Source organism: Talpa europaea (genome assembly GCF_964194135.1).
Source record: "Talpa europaea genome assembly, chromosome: 13".
NCBI classification, from domain to species: Eukaryota; Metazoa; Chordata; class Mammalia; order Eulipotyphla; family Talpidae; genus Talpa; species Talpa europaea.
Window position 1 is genome coordinate 37,110,243 of NC_140080.1, and position 17,752 is coordinate 37,127,994.

The following is a 17,752-nucleotide window of genomic DNA, read 5'->3' on the forward strand; positions in this document are numbered from 1 at the left end:
CCTGCCTTGTCTACTGAGCTGGAGGAAGATTGGATGGAGATGAGTTGGTTACATTCCATGAAATAATAGGTCACCATCAGCCAGGGTTTCAACTTCATTTGCAGCATCACTTCACCTGTGGACTCTCCTAAATTTTGCTTTTTTGGGGGGAAAAACTGGGGAGAGGAGCTTGTTCTTAACAAGTTAGCATCCTTCTTCCTCCAAGTTGATGCAAATGATAAGGCTGTGACTCCACTGGATTGCACCTTTAAATCAAAATAGGAGAAGAAGAAGAAAGGGACAATGGCTCTGAGTGGAAATTGTAGTCGTTATTATCCTCGAGAACAAGGGGCCGCCGTTCCCAACTCCTTCCCCGAGGTTGTGGAGCTGAATGTCGGGGGTCAAGTTTATTTCACTCGCCATTCCACATTAATAAGCATCCCTCATTCCCTCCTGTGGAAAATGTTCTCCCCAAAGAGAGACACTGCTAACGATATAGCCAAGGACTCCAAAGGAAGGTTTTTCATTGACAGAGATGGATTCTTGTTCCGTTATATTCTGGACTACCTCAGGGACAGGCAGGTGGTCCTGCCTGATCACTTTCCAGAAAGGGGAAGGCTGAAAAGGGAAGCTGAGTACTTCCAGCTCCCAGACTTGGTCAAACTCCTGACCCCCGATGAAATCAAACAAAGCCCAGAAGAATTCTGCCACAGTGACTTTGAAGATGCCTCCCAAGGAAGCGACACAAGAATCTGCCCCCCTTCCTCACTGCTCCCTGCAGACCGCAAGTGGGGTTTCATTACTGTTGGTTATAGGGGGTCCTGCACCATGGGCAGAGAAGGGCAGGCAGATGCCAAATTTCGGAGAGTTCCCCGGATTTTGGTTTGTGGAAGGATTTCCTTGGCAAAAGAAGTCTTTGGCGATACTTTGAATGAGAGTAGAGACCCTGATCGAGCCCCTGAAAGATACACCTCCCGATTTTATCTCAAATTTAAGCATCTGGAAAGGGCTTTTGATATGTTGTCAGAGTGTGGATTCCACATGGTGGCCTGTAACTCCTCAGTGACAGCATCTTTCGTCAACCAATATACAGATGACAAGATCTGGTCAAGCTACACTGAATATGTCTTCTACCGTAAGTAAAAAGGGTTCTTTTTACTTTTCCTATGTATTGATTCTCTTAACAGATGTCTGTAGTCTGCATGCTCAGTTAATGTCTAAGGAATACTATTTTGAGATTTTTTTCACCCTCAAGTTATAGCTAGAGCATTAGAGGCTATAATTCAGCTCTCACGTCTTACCTAAGGCAATTGTTATCTATTTTTTCAATGAGGTCAAAGACTATTTAATCAACTCAAAAATCACAAGATGCAACCGATGCTGGTATAGGTAATATGTGGGATGAAAACAGACGTGTATGTCTGCTTGCTGGATATTACATTGTGAAGAGCTGGTTGATGATTGAACTTAGATGTTGGCCTATCGGAGGCTGGTAGACTCAGCATAGATGAAATGCTCTGTCTGTTCTTTCATCTGAACTTTGGGGTCTATTAAGTTGGTTGCTGAAGACTTGTTTTCATCAGGGGCTTTGAAAACACAAATGGATGCTGCATGGAATGACGTGGTCTTGGCTAGATGGCAGTATAGACTGATGAAAGGCCCCCTCTCTACCCTGCCCCCTTTCCTGTCTGAAATTTACTTTTATGGGCTTAATAAATCTGTTGTTTGATTCTTTAGCATTTTGTACCAAGACTTGAGTTGCACTGCAGACTTAATTAAGCTGAACTTCATTTAAGATATATCTTAAAGGAACTAGATCCTTGAGAACTGTCAGTCACACGAAAACATCTTCAGATAGCTTAGGTGATAGAATTACTGACATAAGAGGAAACCAGAGGGGAAAGAGATAAGACAAAAATTATACTGAAGCTTTCAAAGTAAGGGTTTTTTTAGAGGTCAATCCATCTGCTTAAATAACAGCTTATGTACAGATTGCCCTGTTTCATGAAATATTCTAAATAAGCTATAAGCTACTGATCTCTGAAGGGAGAACAATAAATTAGCATGTAAAGTTTAATCCTTGATTTAACTGCTGAGTTTTCCCAGGCCTGGCCTGGGAGTTGGGTTAATGAATTCCATAAAAATAGTTAACATTTGGATCTCTTCTGTTTTTATTTTAGAGCAAATCCCCAAATTTGGAGGCCTAAAATGTCTAAATTTCTTTAAAGATAAAGGTACAAATGAATTTAATAAGTGGATTATCACACATTTGGTTTTCAGAAGGGAAACACTTGGATTGCATGGGAAAAACCACCCATGGAGAAAAGTGAAATCAGCTATTAATTCAGGAGTATATTGGTATGCAGTAACATGCATTATTTGGTCTGATAATGTTATCTCTGGCCTTTATCTATGATTTGTATCTTTCTCTGTGCTAGAGCTTGGTTGCCAGACATTGCTTCCTTTTGGTTGGTGAATTCCCACCAGTGTAGAGATAAGACTCTAGCCTTTTAGTTTTCCATAAAGGAATATGACATTACCTGTGACTCTGTAGAAGAAATATATTCTCCAAATGTATTGAAAAAGATGTCTTAGAAAGATTTCAAATGTAGATTTTGTGATATTTTCCTTTTTTTTCAAATTTCTACTATTTGAAAAAAGCACCTTAAGAAGCTTTAATCAAATAAATGAAATCATACCAGTCATATTCTCCAACAAAGACCACACTAGATTTTTCTAAACACTTACTCATCTAAATGAGACTCAGAATTTAATATAATTGCTTACGAGCTCAATGGCATTTCTGTGGTTATCAAAGCTTCATCCATCTAACACTGTGTTCTCTTTAGATTGCTCTGGACAGGCTCTATTCTCCTGAACATAGAGTTGCTTCCTTCTTTGTTGGAATGCTAGAGTTGCTGAGGAGCAGTGTGCTTCCATCACTCCACAGAAAGGCAACACAAACACACAGGAACCTCATATTGCACAGCATATATATAATGCATATGATATTCTTCCTCTTTGTACCTAACATTCTGAGCTAAGTATTAACTCTTCCTCTGTCTTAGGGCCAATAAAACTGACAGCTGGCTTTCTAGGGTGCATAACAGCTTCCATGCAGCTGCTTAACCATAATTATTTAATTAGAAGCTGCCAACTGTGCCTATATAAGCATTAATTCATCAAGCTGTTGTGCTTGGGTTAATGGGCCGAAACCATGGGAGGTACTTTAAAGCAGGGAGTTGACTGTATGCAAGATGCTCATTGCATAGGAACCCAATATCTATACATATATCTATGTTATTATATTTAGAATTTATATTAGAAGAGCTATATTAGAAGAATCTAATTGCTTAGATCTAAGGAACTAACTTGAAGCAACCAGGATCTTCTAGTAACCTGGGGATAATGCAAAGTCACTGCCTGGATCCATATCACAGTACAAAAATAATGAAAGAGAAGTTAATATATTGCATACAGTGATTGACAGTCATAGAGAAACTCCATTTGCTTATCTGTCTTTCAGTTTTTTAAGGGCAGTTGGGATACCAAAATCCCTCTGTCAATTATTAACTGTTATTTTTTTAATTATTAACTCTTGCCTTATTTAATCTTCATATAGACCTACAGTGATGGCCAATATCTGATTATTTTGAATTTTTTGTTAATGTAGCGTTATGAATAACTAAAAAGTCAACAGGTGTTGGTATATGCTCAAGATGTAGGTAGGAAATGTGTTTGCCCATATCACTCACATACCACAACACAGTATGTTATTGGTTGTACAATATCTGCAATCAATAAAATGTAACAGATATAGACACACAGGAAAAAAAAATAAATGTGTCATAAGATTGCTTCACAAAATATTTTAGATATGTTCTTTATTTTAATTTTAAAACTATAAGAAGATAGCTTTTCTCCTTTCCCACCCAACTAGCTAAATAATTACTTCTCTTTTCTCTTTAAGTATTTCATCAAAGGCAGTATCATAAACAGCAGACAATGCCTACTTGATTCACCACTAAATGAAATGGGAACTAAGTAATTTGGAAAAGAGAAGTCCCAATCCTGAACCAGATATTCAATAACCATCCACACCACTTAGGAACAAAATCACTGTGCATAGAAATAAATGAACCTCTTATTCCGAGCCATTTTCCAATGCCCGAGAGAGTGGGAAGATTGTTCTTGGTTAGAGAGAATTATGCACATTTCCTTAAGCCTACTCATAAGTGAGTTACTTCAGACAAATGTCTGAAAGCACTCAGATTTACAGGCATTTGCCTCAAATAAGCCATGATAACATCTCCACAAATAGGGAGCTGAATTCATCAGATGCTTACTTCAAAAACATATACTCTGTGCTCTTCAGATTTTTGTGAGCTTTAGAGAAAGACACCAATTTATCACCTTTTCAACAAATTGCTGCATGTAGGTGCATTTTAAATTTTCCTTTCTTCCTTTGCCTCCTCTCTTCATTTTCTTAAATTTAAATGTTTGTTTTCACAAAAGACTCTAGATTATTTTGTGTAAAGTATATATCACCAAGGCTGTTGAGATGGGATGTTGGAGAAAAGTAGGTCAAAAATGACTTCTCAGTTAGAATTCAGTTGCATGAACTTGTATTGTAAAGGATATGTGGTTCTGGCCACTGTGAATAACTTACCAAGCATTGATGTTAAAGTCTTCAAAAAGAGGAGGTGTTTTTTTTATAGGAAAACAGGTGGAAATGTAACTATCATGAAATAACTCTAGCTCTTTTTCCCTGATTACTCAAAAAAAAAGAACAATAATAGCTTTGATTTTTATTGCCCATAGAGAAATGACATTGGCACATATGTCCTTATCACCGCCCACTTCTCTTTCTGTGACTTTTTCTGTCTTTTCCACCTCAGATACTTTCTTTTCCACTGTCTTAATCATTTCTACTTTCAGGTTCTTTGTCTCTATGCCATAATCAAGAGTTATTGTCAGAGTATATGTTGAATATTTTCAACTTATGGTATACTTTTCTCAAGGGTATTCGTACATAAGAAACCTTTTAGCAGTTGTGCATCAGGTGACTTTGTACCCAAAGTGGGTGTTCTTAAGACAAGAGATTTCTTAATTAGTAAATTTTTAAAAATCACAATTTAAGTATAAGGCTTCATTGTGAAATCCATTTAGACCCTGTTTGTGCAGATATTGGATGCTACAGGTGATGATTAGGGGTAAGGGTGGTCTATGTAATTTTTTTCTTAACTCTTTAAGATGCTGTGCTCTAGATGTTGGGCTCAATATGACAGTGGTGTAAGCACGTTACCAAATATTTTTATACTGTTTTTACTTTCATGAGAAACAAGATCTCATACCTAAGCCCAAACCTTTGTGAGGTGATTAAAACAGTTTTTAGGTCTATGCTATCACTGAATGAATTTGGCTATAGGAGAAGTGTCAGTTTCTGAGCAGAAAGAAGAGCTCTCAAAGATTGCCCCCAAATGCCTTGATGTGTTAAAAATATATATGACTGGAAAGGATAGAACAAATGTGTCTAATGGACTAATGAGGCTTAGATCTTATAAAAAAATTAGAAATGGAATAGCTGAAAATGTGCTACAAAACTCCATTTGGAATACCGCCAAACACAAATTATGGGGAGGAGTGCTTTACAGGAGAGAGTGCCAGCCCAATGCATAGAAAGGTTCTGCGGAAACTGACAGATGAATGCTCAGTTTCTACAGCACAACTGATAGTTGCTCTTTTTTCTTTGGTCTTTGCTATTGCTTTCTTCAAATACTACATTTCTTGGCAAGTCCAGTTAAAAAAATGTATCATAGAATTTTTCAGCTGCATTCAAAGAGACACCCAGCTTCAATCATTACAAGTATTATTGTAAGACCAATCTTGTTTCCTCTATATTCCTTCTTTACTTCCTGTCTGCACTGACTTATTGTGAAGCAAATTTCAGATATCAGTTGCTTCATTCATCTACTGTACTATTCTATACTATAGAGTTCTAAAATACAGCAACGTATAAGAACAAAACACAATATCATTATAAATGACAAAATGAGCAATTCTTTAAATATTATCCAATGTCTAGTCAGTTTTCAAACTTTCCTGATTTTCTCACAATGCTTTTTTAAAATTGATTTGTATGAATCAGGATCCAAATCAGGATCCTTATCCTTCTCTCTCTCCTCAAAATATTTGTTTGAAGAAACCAAATTTTGATGTCAACTTTTTCACAATCTAGATTTGATTATTAATGTCTATGATCTCTGTGATGTCATTAATACATCAATTTTCCACCATTCCCTATGCTTTTCATCAATCTACACTCTGGAGTCTAGAGATTTGATCAAGTTCAAGTTCAGTATTTCTGGCAAGCAATCTTCACAGGTGATGGCAAATCCATTTTTAATTTGTTTTGGCAGATTGAAAGGCTATATTTTATGGAGGCAAAGACAGGGAATCTTTTTATGGTTATCTATTTACATTCATCATATGAATTAATAGCAGTTGGGATCTATCCTCTCCATTGTCCAAGCTGATTTGGATGAATCAGCAGGCAATAAAAGAGGCTCCTATTTTTCTTTCTAGTCATTCAAGAACTCCCTAGTATTCCTCTGCTGTTCTCATCATTAGACTGGGTTACCCCTCAGGCTCAGGGTTGAGCCTACCAAGATGTGCACTGGGTCCTGTTGCCTGTGAGGAGGAATTATTTCCAGTGGGGCAGTTTGTCTCCAGGCTACTCTAATTTTACAGTTGAATATTCTTGGATACTTTCATTGTGCTGAAGCTCCACTGAACTTACTGCATTTCCTAAATCTCTTCTCTCCCTGTGTTACTCCTCAAGGAAGAATGAAACCTGAGTGGCATCCCCAAATCTTCCTTCTCCCTAAGTACTTTCTCCAATTTACAAGTCCTATTTATTGGTACTTGTCCCACATCGCTCTCAAGCCTTTCCATTGCTTTTCATTTCCATTGATGCTACTCTGGCTCAAGCCACTAGCATTATTTTTCTGGGCTATTGCAAGGAAACTTCAATTGTCCTCTCCATCTCGTGCCTGGTGTTGTTTCTCTGCATCTACTCTCCCTGCCTCAAACATGGTAATATTTCTAAAATGTGAATCTGTTCAACTCCTCTGCTTAAAGATCTTCATTACCTTAAAACTGTACTTAAAATTAAATACAAACTCTTTAATAAAATGAATCACAGTCCTTCATGAAATGACCTCTGCTTCCCATCCCAGCCTCTTTTGTTGCCATCTGTGCCTTGCACTTTTAACTTCAGCTGTGCTAGATTTTCTCACTTTCTGAATGCTGTTACACACTTGCTTCTTCAGTTTTATGCTTACGTTAGCTCAGCCTGGAACTCTGCCCTCAACCTTCTTTGATTAACTAAGTACTTCAGGTTCCAATCTAGAAGTAAGTCTTCCAAGCCTACCATGTCTGGATGAAACACTTCTTATCTTTGCCCTACAGGACCTTATTTTTCCTTACCATAGCACAAATAATACTGTATTATACTTTCTTGTTTAACTCTCTCTCTAACATTAGACTATAAATTCTGTGTTAAGACAGGAGCTGTGTCTGTCACATTAATTATAATACTTAGCTTAGTACCTGGTAAAAATGTAGGTACCCCATAAATATTTCTCAAAATAATGAAAATTAAAAGCCCATTTCAGAGTTCTATTATGACCCCAGATGCCACTGCCATGAATATATCATTATATTATTCCTCAATAGAAGAACTGGAGAGCAGTGATTGTGTGATGGTTCTTTAAATAATAATAATAACATTGATAATAATGCTACTAAATAATAATAATAGTATTTCTTCATTTGCACTGATTGGTTCAGGCACTAGGCTGAGTATTTACATATATTGTAATTCTCACTGAAAGATGCTCTACTCTTACCACCTTCACCAATGATTGTAGCTCAAGGGAACTGAGAAAAACACTTAACAGCAACAAAGTCGCTTGTGGTCTTCTTTTCATTGGTTCACCCAAGCAGGAGCAAGTAGAAGCTGGGTGGGATCAGAGTTAAGGAAAAACCCAGGAGGACTCTGGATTCAGAAAAGTGTGGCAAAATTCAGAAGATAGCCCCAACAGGAAAAGAATCCAACTAGAATGTCAAGTGTGCTGTGAGAGTAACCAGAGAGACTTCTTGATTTCTTATTGCTGAAAGTTTTTCACTTCCTTTTCCTCTTCCTTCCCTTAAATGCTAATGATCACTCCTTAATGCCAGAGGCAGCATAACCTGGTAGATAAGAGCCTGGATTTTGGATTCCAGATTGTTGGAAGTTGAATTGCTCTTATTTAATAATCAGCAAGTTACTTTACTTCTATGACTTAGCTTTCCTCTGTAAAACAGAAAAAAATGATAATATTTATTGTTATAAGAATCAAATGGTTGTATATATAAAGTACTTAGAACAGTGTCTGGCACCCAGTCAATGCTATGGAAGTGTTATAAATAATTATGAAAACACTGGCATGAATGAGTTCATCAGTTCACCTTTAAATAACCTACCTGATTCTAAAGCTACCCCCGATTTGTTTCTTCTCTACATGTTAAAAACAAGACAAAACAAAATAAAAACATGTAGAAGTGACTTTTTAAGAGGAAATTCTAGTGATTGGTTTTGACTGAATCTGAATAAAAATAAAAGTAAACTGCTCAAAAGTGTTCACATTCTAGTTACTCTTTTCTTCCCTTCTGGCTATTTCATAATGGAAGTCATTAATAGTGGCTTTCCTCCCATATTGCTTTCAACTTGTAACTTTTCAGAACCTAGGATAATATGTGGTAGAACTGAAAATTAAGAATAGAATTTAAATTACATATTCAGTTGCTGCAGGTTTAGAATAAATTTTATATATCTCAGCCTGGAGAGTATTCTGATTCTTGGTGACAGAAAATGGTTATTTAGTACACCACTGACAATAAGATCATTTAAATTGGTCCAGAAATGAAAACAAGACATTTTGCTTCATACTGTGAGTTGCTGTTCTGTGTGCCATTCAAAGGAAATAAGAGTGCTAATGGGGGGCTATTACTGTGACCCATTCAAAAGCTACCCCATGTGAAGAAATTCATACTTTTCTGTTTTCATTCATCAGTACCCTTCCAAAGAAGAAAGTTATAACAATTTCTCAACCACAATGTATAGAGACCTTTTAGTCTGAGTATATCTAATACATTGTGACTGTGAATTAGTTACACTGATGAAAATAGGAGGCAACCCATTATACATAATTGTTAGCATACTTTAGAGAGTTTCAGGCTGCTGTAAATTTTGTTTAGACAATAATTGCAGACTGTGCAGATCAACACCGCAATGCAACTAAATAGTGAAAAGAAGAGAAAAACTCTGGCAAAGGCAACTTTTCTACAAAGGAGAATGGAGCAACAGCAGAGAAATTATAGTCACTGGGAAAAAGGAAACAGGACATATGGAGCATAGCAGAGGCATATAATTAATATCAAGGACAATACACTAAAATGATCATACTTCATGGCCAAATGGGATTTACCTTAGGGATGCAAGGATGGTTTAACATATGCGAATCAATCAGTAATTTACCACATTAACAAAAAAGAAAGAGAAAAATCATATGATAATATCAATAAATGCAGAGTAGGCATCTGACAAAATTCAGAATTTATTTATGATAAAATTCTCAATAAAATGGGAATATAAGGAACATATCTCAACATAATAAAAACCATATATGCCAAACCTACTGCTAGCATCATACAAAATGGTGAAAAACTGACAGTGTTTTCTCTAAGATCAGGATGTCCACACTTACCTCTACCATTTCACTAGAACTAGCAGTTCTAGTTAGAACATTTAGGTAAGAGAAAGATATAAAAGAGATCCAAATTGGCAAAAAAAGTAAAACTATGACTCTTTGCAGATGATTTGATAATATACACAGAAAACTCTAAAGACTGGACTAAAAAACCATTACAAGTAAGAAATTAGCACAGTGAAATGGTGGGCTAAATATCAATATATATGCAAATAACAAACTAGGAGGAAAAAAACAAGAAAGTAATTTCATTCATAATTTCATCGACAAGAATCAAGTATGTAGGAAAAAACTTAGCCGAAGAGGTAAAAGACTCATACAATGAAAACAATGAGACATTATTAAAAAAAAAACAAAAAACGGAAGAAGACACAAAGAAATGGAAAGGTATTCTGTACTCATGGATTGTAAGAATGAACATTGTTAAAAAGTCCATCTTACCAAAAGTAATATATAGATTCAATTCAACCCCTATCAAAGTTTCAATGGTAGCTGTCAAAGCAATAGAGCAAACATCACTGAAATTTATATGGAACCACAAAAGACTCTACACAACCAATCAATTCTGACAAAACAATAGAATGGTTGTGTCATAGAACGGTGGTCTCCTAGACTTCAACTACTACAAAGCTGTTGTAATCAAAATTGTATGACATTGAAATAATAACATACAGACTGATGGAATACAATTGAGAACCCAGAAATAAACCCAAATTTATTTGGTCAATTAATTTAAGAAGAAGGAGCCCAACAGTATGCGATGGAGAAATGAAAGTCTCTTCAACAAATGGTAGTGGGAAAACTGGACAGTCATATGTAAAATAATGAAATTGGACTAATAATTCAATTAACTCAAACTGGATTAAAGACTTCAGTCTAAGACTTGAAACTGCAAAACAAATGGAAGAAAAGAGGCAAAACATCCCACAACATTGGCTTCAGTGATGTTTTGGAACTTCAACTACAACAGCAAGGGAAATAAAAACAAAATAAATGAAAGGGACTACATCAAGTTAAAACAGCACCTGTACAGCAGAAAAAACTATCACTAACATGAAAAGTCACCCTACTGAATGGGAGAAAATATTTGCATATTACACATCTGACAAGGGGCTAATATCCAAGTTCTACAAAGAACTCAACAACAACAACAACAACAACAAATAACTTAATCAAAAAATGGGCAGAAGAGCTAACTAGACACTTCTCCAGTACAGACATACAGATGAAAAAATGCAACAGGCACATGAAAAAATGATCATCATGATTATCATGAGGAAAATGTAAATAAAAACTAAATACCACTTCACACATATAATAATGGCCACCATAAAAAAAAAAGATTAGTAGCAACAAGAGTTGGAGAGGGTGTACGCTCTTGGTGGGAATGAAGACTGGTCCAACCCAAGTACAAAACAATAGAGATATCTCAAAATACTAAAAATAGACCTGCCACGTGATCCAGAATTTCCATTCCTTAGTCTCTATGTGAATACAAAAACACTAATTGGAAGGGATATAATCTACTTTCATGTTCACTGAAGCAAAATTTACAATACCCAAGTTATCAAAACAGCCTAAGTGCCAAACGACAGACGAGTGGTACATATGCATGATGGAATATCTCTCAGGCACACAAAAAAATGAAATCTGTCCATTTGTGACATATTGGATGTAACTGGATTATGCTAGGTGAAATAAGAACAAGAAAGACAAATAACAGATGATTTCACTCATATGGAGACTATAAAGAAACACAACAAAGGACTGGGCAAAACCAAACCCAAACAAACTCTAGATATTTGATTGTAGAATTGAGGCTATCAGAGGGGAAAGATAGCAAAAAGGGGAGGAAGATCAGTGGACTATGATGGAAAATTATGGGTCCTTTGATGGTGGGAGTGGTGTGGTGACATACACGTGAGGAGATGTGAACCTATACTCCTAAATCATGTACAGTGTTGTAAACCTATGTTACGTAAATTAAAAAAAAATACAATAATAAACAAAGCCAAAGGAATATTTTAGACATGAAAAAATATCAATTCTGGAAATACTCCAAACAGAAAAAGAGCTGGCTGACAATGACATCATGGTTCATTTTCTTACCACTTGATAGACAATAACTTCAGTTGAAGAAATTTTCTTATGGGTATATGTCTGCAAATTACATTGCAATGCAAATGGAAAATAGGAATCAGGTTTCATTAATTTACATTCCAGCCAACTAGGCAAAGCGTCTTTTTTTCTTTAAACAGAACTATACCTGTCTACAGCTATAAAACATGTCAAGCTGCAATGAATTAGGTAGAGATTTATTATGAGCAGTTAGAAATGAGCCATTCTGCTTTTGTTTGTGGAGATGCTCATATGGTCTGGAGTAGTAATGACTGACAATAATGTGATGCATGATACTTTCAATGTTTTAAAGCCAAATTTAAAGTATTATTTGATGTTCAGTAATGTAAAATATTATTTGCTTGAAAAAATATGATTGTTTCACACTTAGTGAGGATCTGTTCTATATAAAGTAATTTTTTTGTGAGTGGTAGGAATGTCCAATTGAGGTGGGTAAAAAATATCATTATTGTACACAAAGGTTTGAGATCCTGACTCACAAATTACTTGTGCTAATGATTTTGCAGCATTTATCCACAATGAGTCGGGAAAGTGATTTGCTGTGTGCCCAGACCTCATTGATAGGAAATTGCAGGCTCTTCAAAACTTACTCTATCTGCACATTTTTACACATACCAAAAACTTTTACATACTTTTACATATATATATATATATAAAATCTCAATTTCTAACAGATCTTTACATCTCTTCATCAGAATGATATCCTTTAATGTGGAAAGTTAGATTTAGCCTCACTTACTTGTCCAGAATTCTCTTGACTACCCTCTGGCCATATGAGTAAATGCCAGGGACTGTGACTTTTGCTTTTATGTGTGTTAGATACCTACCGCTTATAACATCTTTGTTCATATCCCTAGAAATATTTATTGAACATCTACTATGCACTTGAGACTGCATGCAGTCCAGGGATTCATCTTGAACAAGAATCATCTATAATCATGTTCTTATGGGGCACTTGGTTTAGAGAGAGATTAGATTAGTAATGGGTAATTTCAATGTGGTGTTATAGGTAAGTGGACACTGATAGGAGGATGGAGAGTGAGCTCCTAACCTGAATTTGAGGTGTTGGAAAACTAAACCAGATTTTATAGTAAAGCTTGGAGAGGAGAACATGTTTAAATCTTTATTGCATTTGTTGACTTTAAGATACCTGGTAGCTAATGGAGTCATTAAAGTTATATCCTAGGATGGCTCAAGAGAACCTAAAGATCATCAGAAATCATTTCATTTCTCATTTAATTGGATCTTTCCAATGATAGCTATATGAATGATTTTAGTTACTCCAGGAGCCAATATCTCCCCTTTAAAATTTTACAGTTCTCGTCTCCATTCAAACATCTGTCTGTGAAAGCATTAGTGCAAATAGAAGCCAGGTGAGTATTCTGTCTTAGATGACTGGTAGTTTATTTTAAAAAGAGACTTTATAAGTTTACCTATAAAGATCTCCTTTTATAGTGACTCTCAAAGTGGTGTCACTATTTTGACTTTAAGAATTACTCATTTACCTTGTCAATTTCATGCAGCTCATTTTCAGTAACTACAAGATTGTTCAACACACAAGAGGAGGTCCCAATAAACATTTGTTGAATGAATGAATGATACATTCAGAACACCACATTTTAAAGAAATAAAATGTGAAAAGTAAAAGGCAGATTTTATACCTTAGTTTGAGTGAACATCTAAGGAATATGTGTTAAGGAAAGTTAATGACACCCAAGAAGGGAGAGATTAAATATGCTAAGAAAGCTGTTAAATTATTTAGGTACTAATGGACAGAGTAAGCAAAGAGACTTTAATGGTATTGTAGCACCAGCACTATTATCATAAAAGACCAGTAGCATACAATCAAAGATTTCTTCTATTTGCAGGCCCTGGCCTAGTGTATATAAAAAGATCTCTTATGAGGCCCCACAATTTGTAATGCTGAATAGGAGTCTGAAGTGTATATATTATGCTAGGTAGAGTGCCAACAATGTTTATAAAAGCAGAGTACCTTGGAGGTGGAAAAAATGTCATGCTCTCCTGATTCAGTGTCTTTTCTTTGATTCTCCAGGTTTTAAATAAACTCCTAAGTCTAAATCTTAAGCCCACATCCAGAATGCTTACAGTGACACTATTTTTGGTTGAAGTGGGAATTGGATATAAGTTTTTCCCTATTTACTCTTTCTCCCTGTTTCCTGGTGGTCCTTGGGGCAATTCAGGAAATGTAGGACTCATGTAACTATTGAAAAACCCTAATCCTGCCATTCTAAATAAACAGTGAATTTTCCTCATTTGAAAAACTGTTGTTTTGCATTTTTAGTTAGGTCCTTAGCCATATATTTCTTTCTATTTCTTTTGGTTAGTTTTTTGATAAACATAATTTCCCTTATTTTGCTTATGTTTATTTCTCAGAACAAATATAAATGAAGGGTGAGGTGGAAGAGGGTAATTATTAGAAAAAGTAAAGAACAAAACATTAATTTTGCTTCTATCTTTGCTGTATTGCAAAGAAAGTGTAGGGTAAGGTAAAAGGTATCAGGCTTTTCTGCCCTTCCGCCATCAGGATAGATGAGAGAGCCCTGTGATCCTGGGTGCATGCTTGATGGCGGGCACCTGAAGTGGGTACACCTGCGCTAAAAGACTGATAATATAAGGGTGGTGCAGCAGAGTGCGGTGTGGTGGTAGTGCGGTGTTAAGGGTGGAGGAGTGGAGTGTACGGAGGAGTGTTGGAGCGACTACAAACCACAGCGAAGAGCATGTGGCTGCTAGAACCGTTCATAAACCTGCTCAGAATGGGTTGGTTGCTTTACAACTGGCGTAGTCGGCAGGACGGTTCGAGGCAGGACGGCTCTACGCAGACGAAACCCTTTGAAATCTGGAGAGGGATCCCTGGATGGCCGGCCACGAGCAGATGGTACCCGGTGGCCGACCTCCTCACCCAGTGGGCACCTCCCCAGCAATGGCCAGAGGTAGATGGATCCCCGGGGCAGTTGGAACAGGCCCTGTATGAAATAGAAGAAACCCTGAGTGGATGCAGTGCCCGAGAGGCGGCAGGAGCCGTGGGATGGGTGTTTCTCACGGCTCTGCGAGAGTCCAGGCAGAAAGAGCAATCTAGGATCCAGCAAGTACTGGATGAGATGCGAGAAGAGATACGAGAAGAGATGCGGATACAGCAACAACATTTGAGGATTCTGGAGGAAGAAGTTCGGAGAAACCGACCCACCCCTCCGGAGATGCCAGACTCCGTCTCAGGAAGGAAGGAGAGGGAGGCTGGCCCTTTGCGCAAATCACAGCCGGTGGTGGCAAACCAGCCTGCGACTCCAGAGATGCCAGACCCCTGCTCAGGACAGGAGGAGAGGGAGGCTGAACCTTTGCCTGAGTCCCAACCGGCAGTGGTAAACCAACCCGCCACCCCGGAGATGCCGGACTCCTCTGGAGAGGAGGAGGAGGCTGGGCCCATGCTCCGGGCCCGCCCGGTGGTGACTCAGAAAATGAAGCGGCAGCGACCCATGGCCCCAGGGGGTCTGGCTGCGGGACCACCACAGATGACGGAATTTACTACCTACCGACCTTACACCCAGGCGGAACTGGTGGACTTGGGCAAACAGTTCCGCCAGAAACCAGGGGAACCCTTGGCAGCCTGGCTGCTACGTTTATGGGACCTGGGGGTGGATGGGATTATTTGCACGGCTCAAGAGATGGAGAGACTGGCCTCCGTGACTTCACACCCATCCTTGCGACAGAGGCTGCAGAACAGCCGGCGGTATGGCCAGGGCGACCACACCCTGCTGGAGTGGATAATGGCTGCCATACGGACAGTATGGGCTGATGCGGGAGACGTGCCGGAGACAGTAAGCGGATGGCAGACGTACGCCGAGCTGGTGCAGGTACTTCGGGAATTGGGGATGCGGCAGGCCATGTTTAATGTGAATACGCGTGGTCCTGACGACGAGCGTTTCACAGCAGGAATGAGAGACTTGGTATTAAAGGATGCCCCCTCATCTACCTTTGGATCCCTCATGGCAGTACTAGCACCCTATGTGGGACGTCAGATACATGACGTCACCACAATGATAGCCAGCTTGGGAGAAGTTGAGAGCCGGCGCTCTCAGAAAGGAATACGGGTAGTTTCAGAAAGGTCAAAAGGAATGCCAAGGAGGGCAAGGAGGCCTCTTGGCATCACAGAACCTATAAAAGTCACCCGTAAACAAATGTGGATGGATTTAATAAGAGCAGGCGTAGATAGCACTAAAATAGACGCACAGCCCAATGCATATTTGTTGGAATTATGGCAGCAGCTGCGAGAAGACCAGAGGTTCACACCCATGAGAAGGACTGCTGCTCAAGGGGAGCCTGGAAGCCCCAGGCCTCAGGCGCGCGCCCTGCGGCTGGAAGACCACTTGCTGCCAGCCCCGTCCTCGGGTGATGGCCTGATATCCTTTGAATAGGGTGAGGGCCAAGGAACCCGTCCACAGGGGACGGGCGGGGACCGGAGGCCACATGTGGAGCTTGCCATCCACTGGTCCCCGACTAACGTACAAAGGGTTTTAGCGCTAGTAGACACAGGAGCAGAATGTACTCTGCTCTATGGAAATCCGGAAAGATTTCATGGGTCTACTTGTTATATTGATGGCTATGGAGGCCAGAGTGTCAAGGTGACAGCAGTAAAACTATCTCTGGGGATTGGGCGATTACCCCCTAAAGAGTATAAAGTGTATGTATCACCCATCCCGGAGTACATCCTGGGGGTGGATGTACTACGTGGCTTATGGCTAGAAACCACAGTCGGAGAGTTTCGCCTTAGAGTGCGAGTGGTAAAGGCAGTGGTGAGAGGACATGCTAAGCATCCGCCCCTACAACTGCCAGTCCCTAGGCGAGTGACTAATACCAAGCAATATCGGTTGCCCGGAGGCTACAAAGAAATTACAGGCACAATATCAGAGCTGGAGAAAGTGGGCATTGTGCGTACTGCCCACAGCCCCTACAATTCGCCAGTGTGGCCGGTGAAGAAGCCCGATGGCTCTTGGCGCATGACAGTAGATTATCGTGAATTGAATAAGGTAGTTCCCCCCTTGCATGCTGCAGTGCCTTCAGTGGCAGATTTGATGGATCGTCTGAGCCACGAGCTGGGAATGTACCATTTTGTAGCCGATCTGGCAAATGCTTTTTTTTCCATAGATATAGCCCCAGGAAGTCAAGACCAGTTCGCCTTCACCTGGGAAGGCCGGCAGTGGACATTCACTGTGCTGCCACAGGGATACCTGCACAGCCCGACTCTGTGTCACGGGCTGGTGGCAGCAGATTTGGCCCGGTGGGAAAGGCCATCTTCAGTGCGTTTATACCATTATATTGATGATATTTTATTGACAAGTGACTCTCTTACAGATCTGGAAAAGGCAGTACCTCTCTTATTAACACACCTGAAAACATGCGGCTGGGCAATCAACGAAAGCAAACTGCAGGGGCCTGGACTGTCAGTTAAGTTCCTGGGAGTTGTTTGGTCGGGTAAGACAAAGGTTATCCCTGAAGCTGTGATAGATAAAGTTCAAGCTTACCCCACTCCAACCACAGTGAAGCAGCTGCAAGCCTTTCTGGGTCTGCTGGGTTACTGGAGGGCATTTATACCTCACATGGCCCAGCTCTTACGACCCTTGTATATGTTAATACGTAAGGGAGCCAGGTGGGATTGGTCAGCTGAGGCAGACACAGCATTTGCCACGGCCAAACGAACTATAAAGACTGCTCAGGCCTTGCAGGTTTTTGACCCAGCCCGACCCTGTGAGCTCGATGTACATGTTACTCAGGAAGGGTTCGGGTGGGGACTCTGGCAGAAATCAGAG

At 39.2% G+C, this 17,752-nt stretch overlaps 1 protein-coding gene across 1 annotated transcript in view; it reads left to right on the forward strand.

Moving 5' to 3' along the window:
• Nucleotides 1-282: 282 nt before the first annotated feature.
• Nucleotides 283-17,752, forward strand: part of KCTD16 (potassium channel tetramerization domain containing 16) — a gene marked incomplete at both ends in the record, with an annotated part of 273,222 nt that continues 255,752 nt past the window's right edge. Inside the window, one exon of the mRNA XM_084252840.1 lies at nt 283-1,114. Within this exon, the coding sequence (XP_084108966.1) occupies nt 283-1,114 (832 nt within the window). The remainder of the gene's footprint in view (nt 1,115-17,752) is intronic.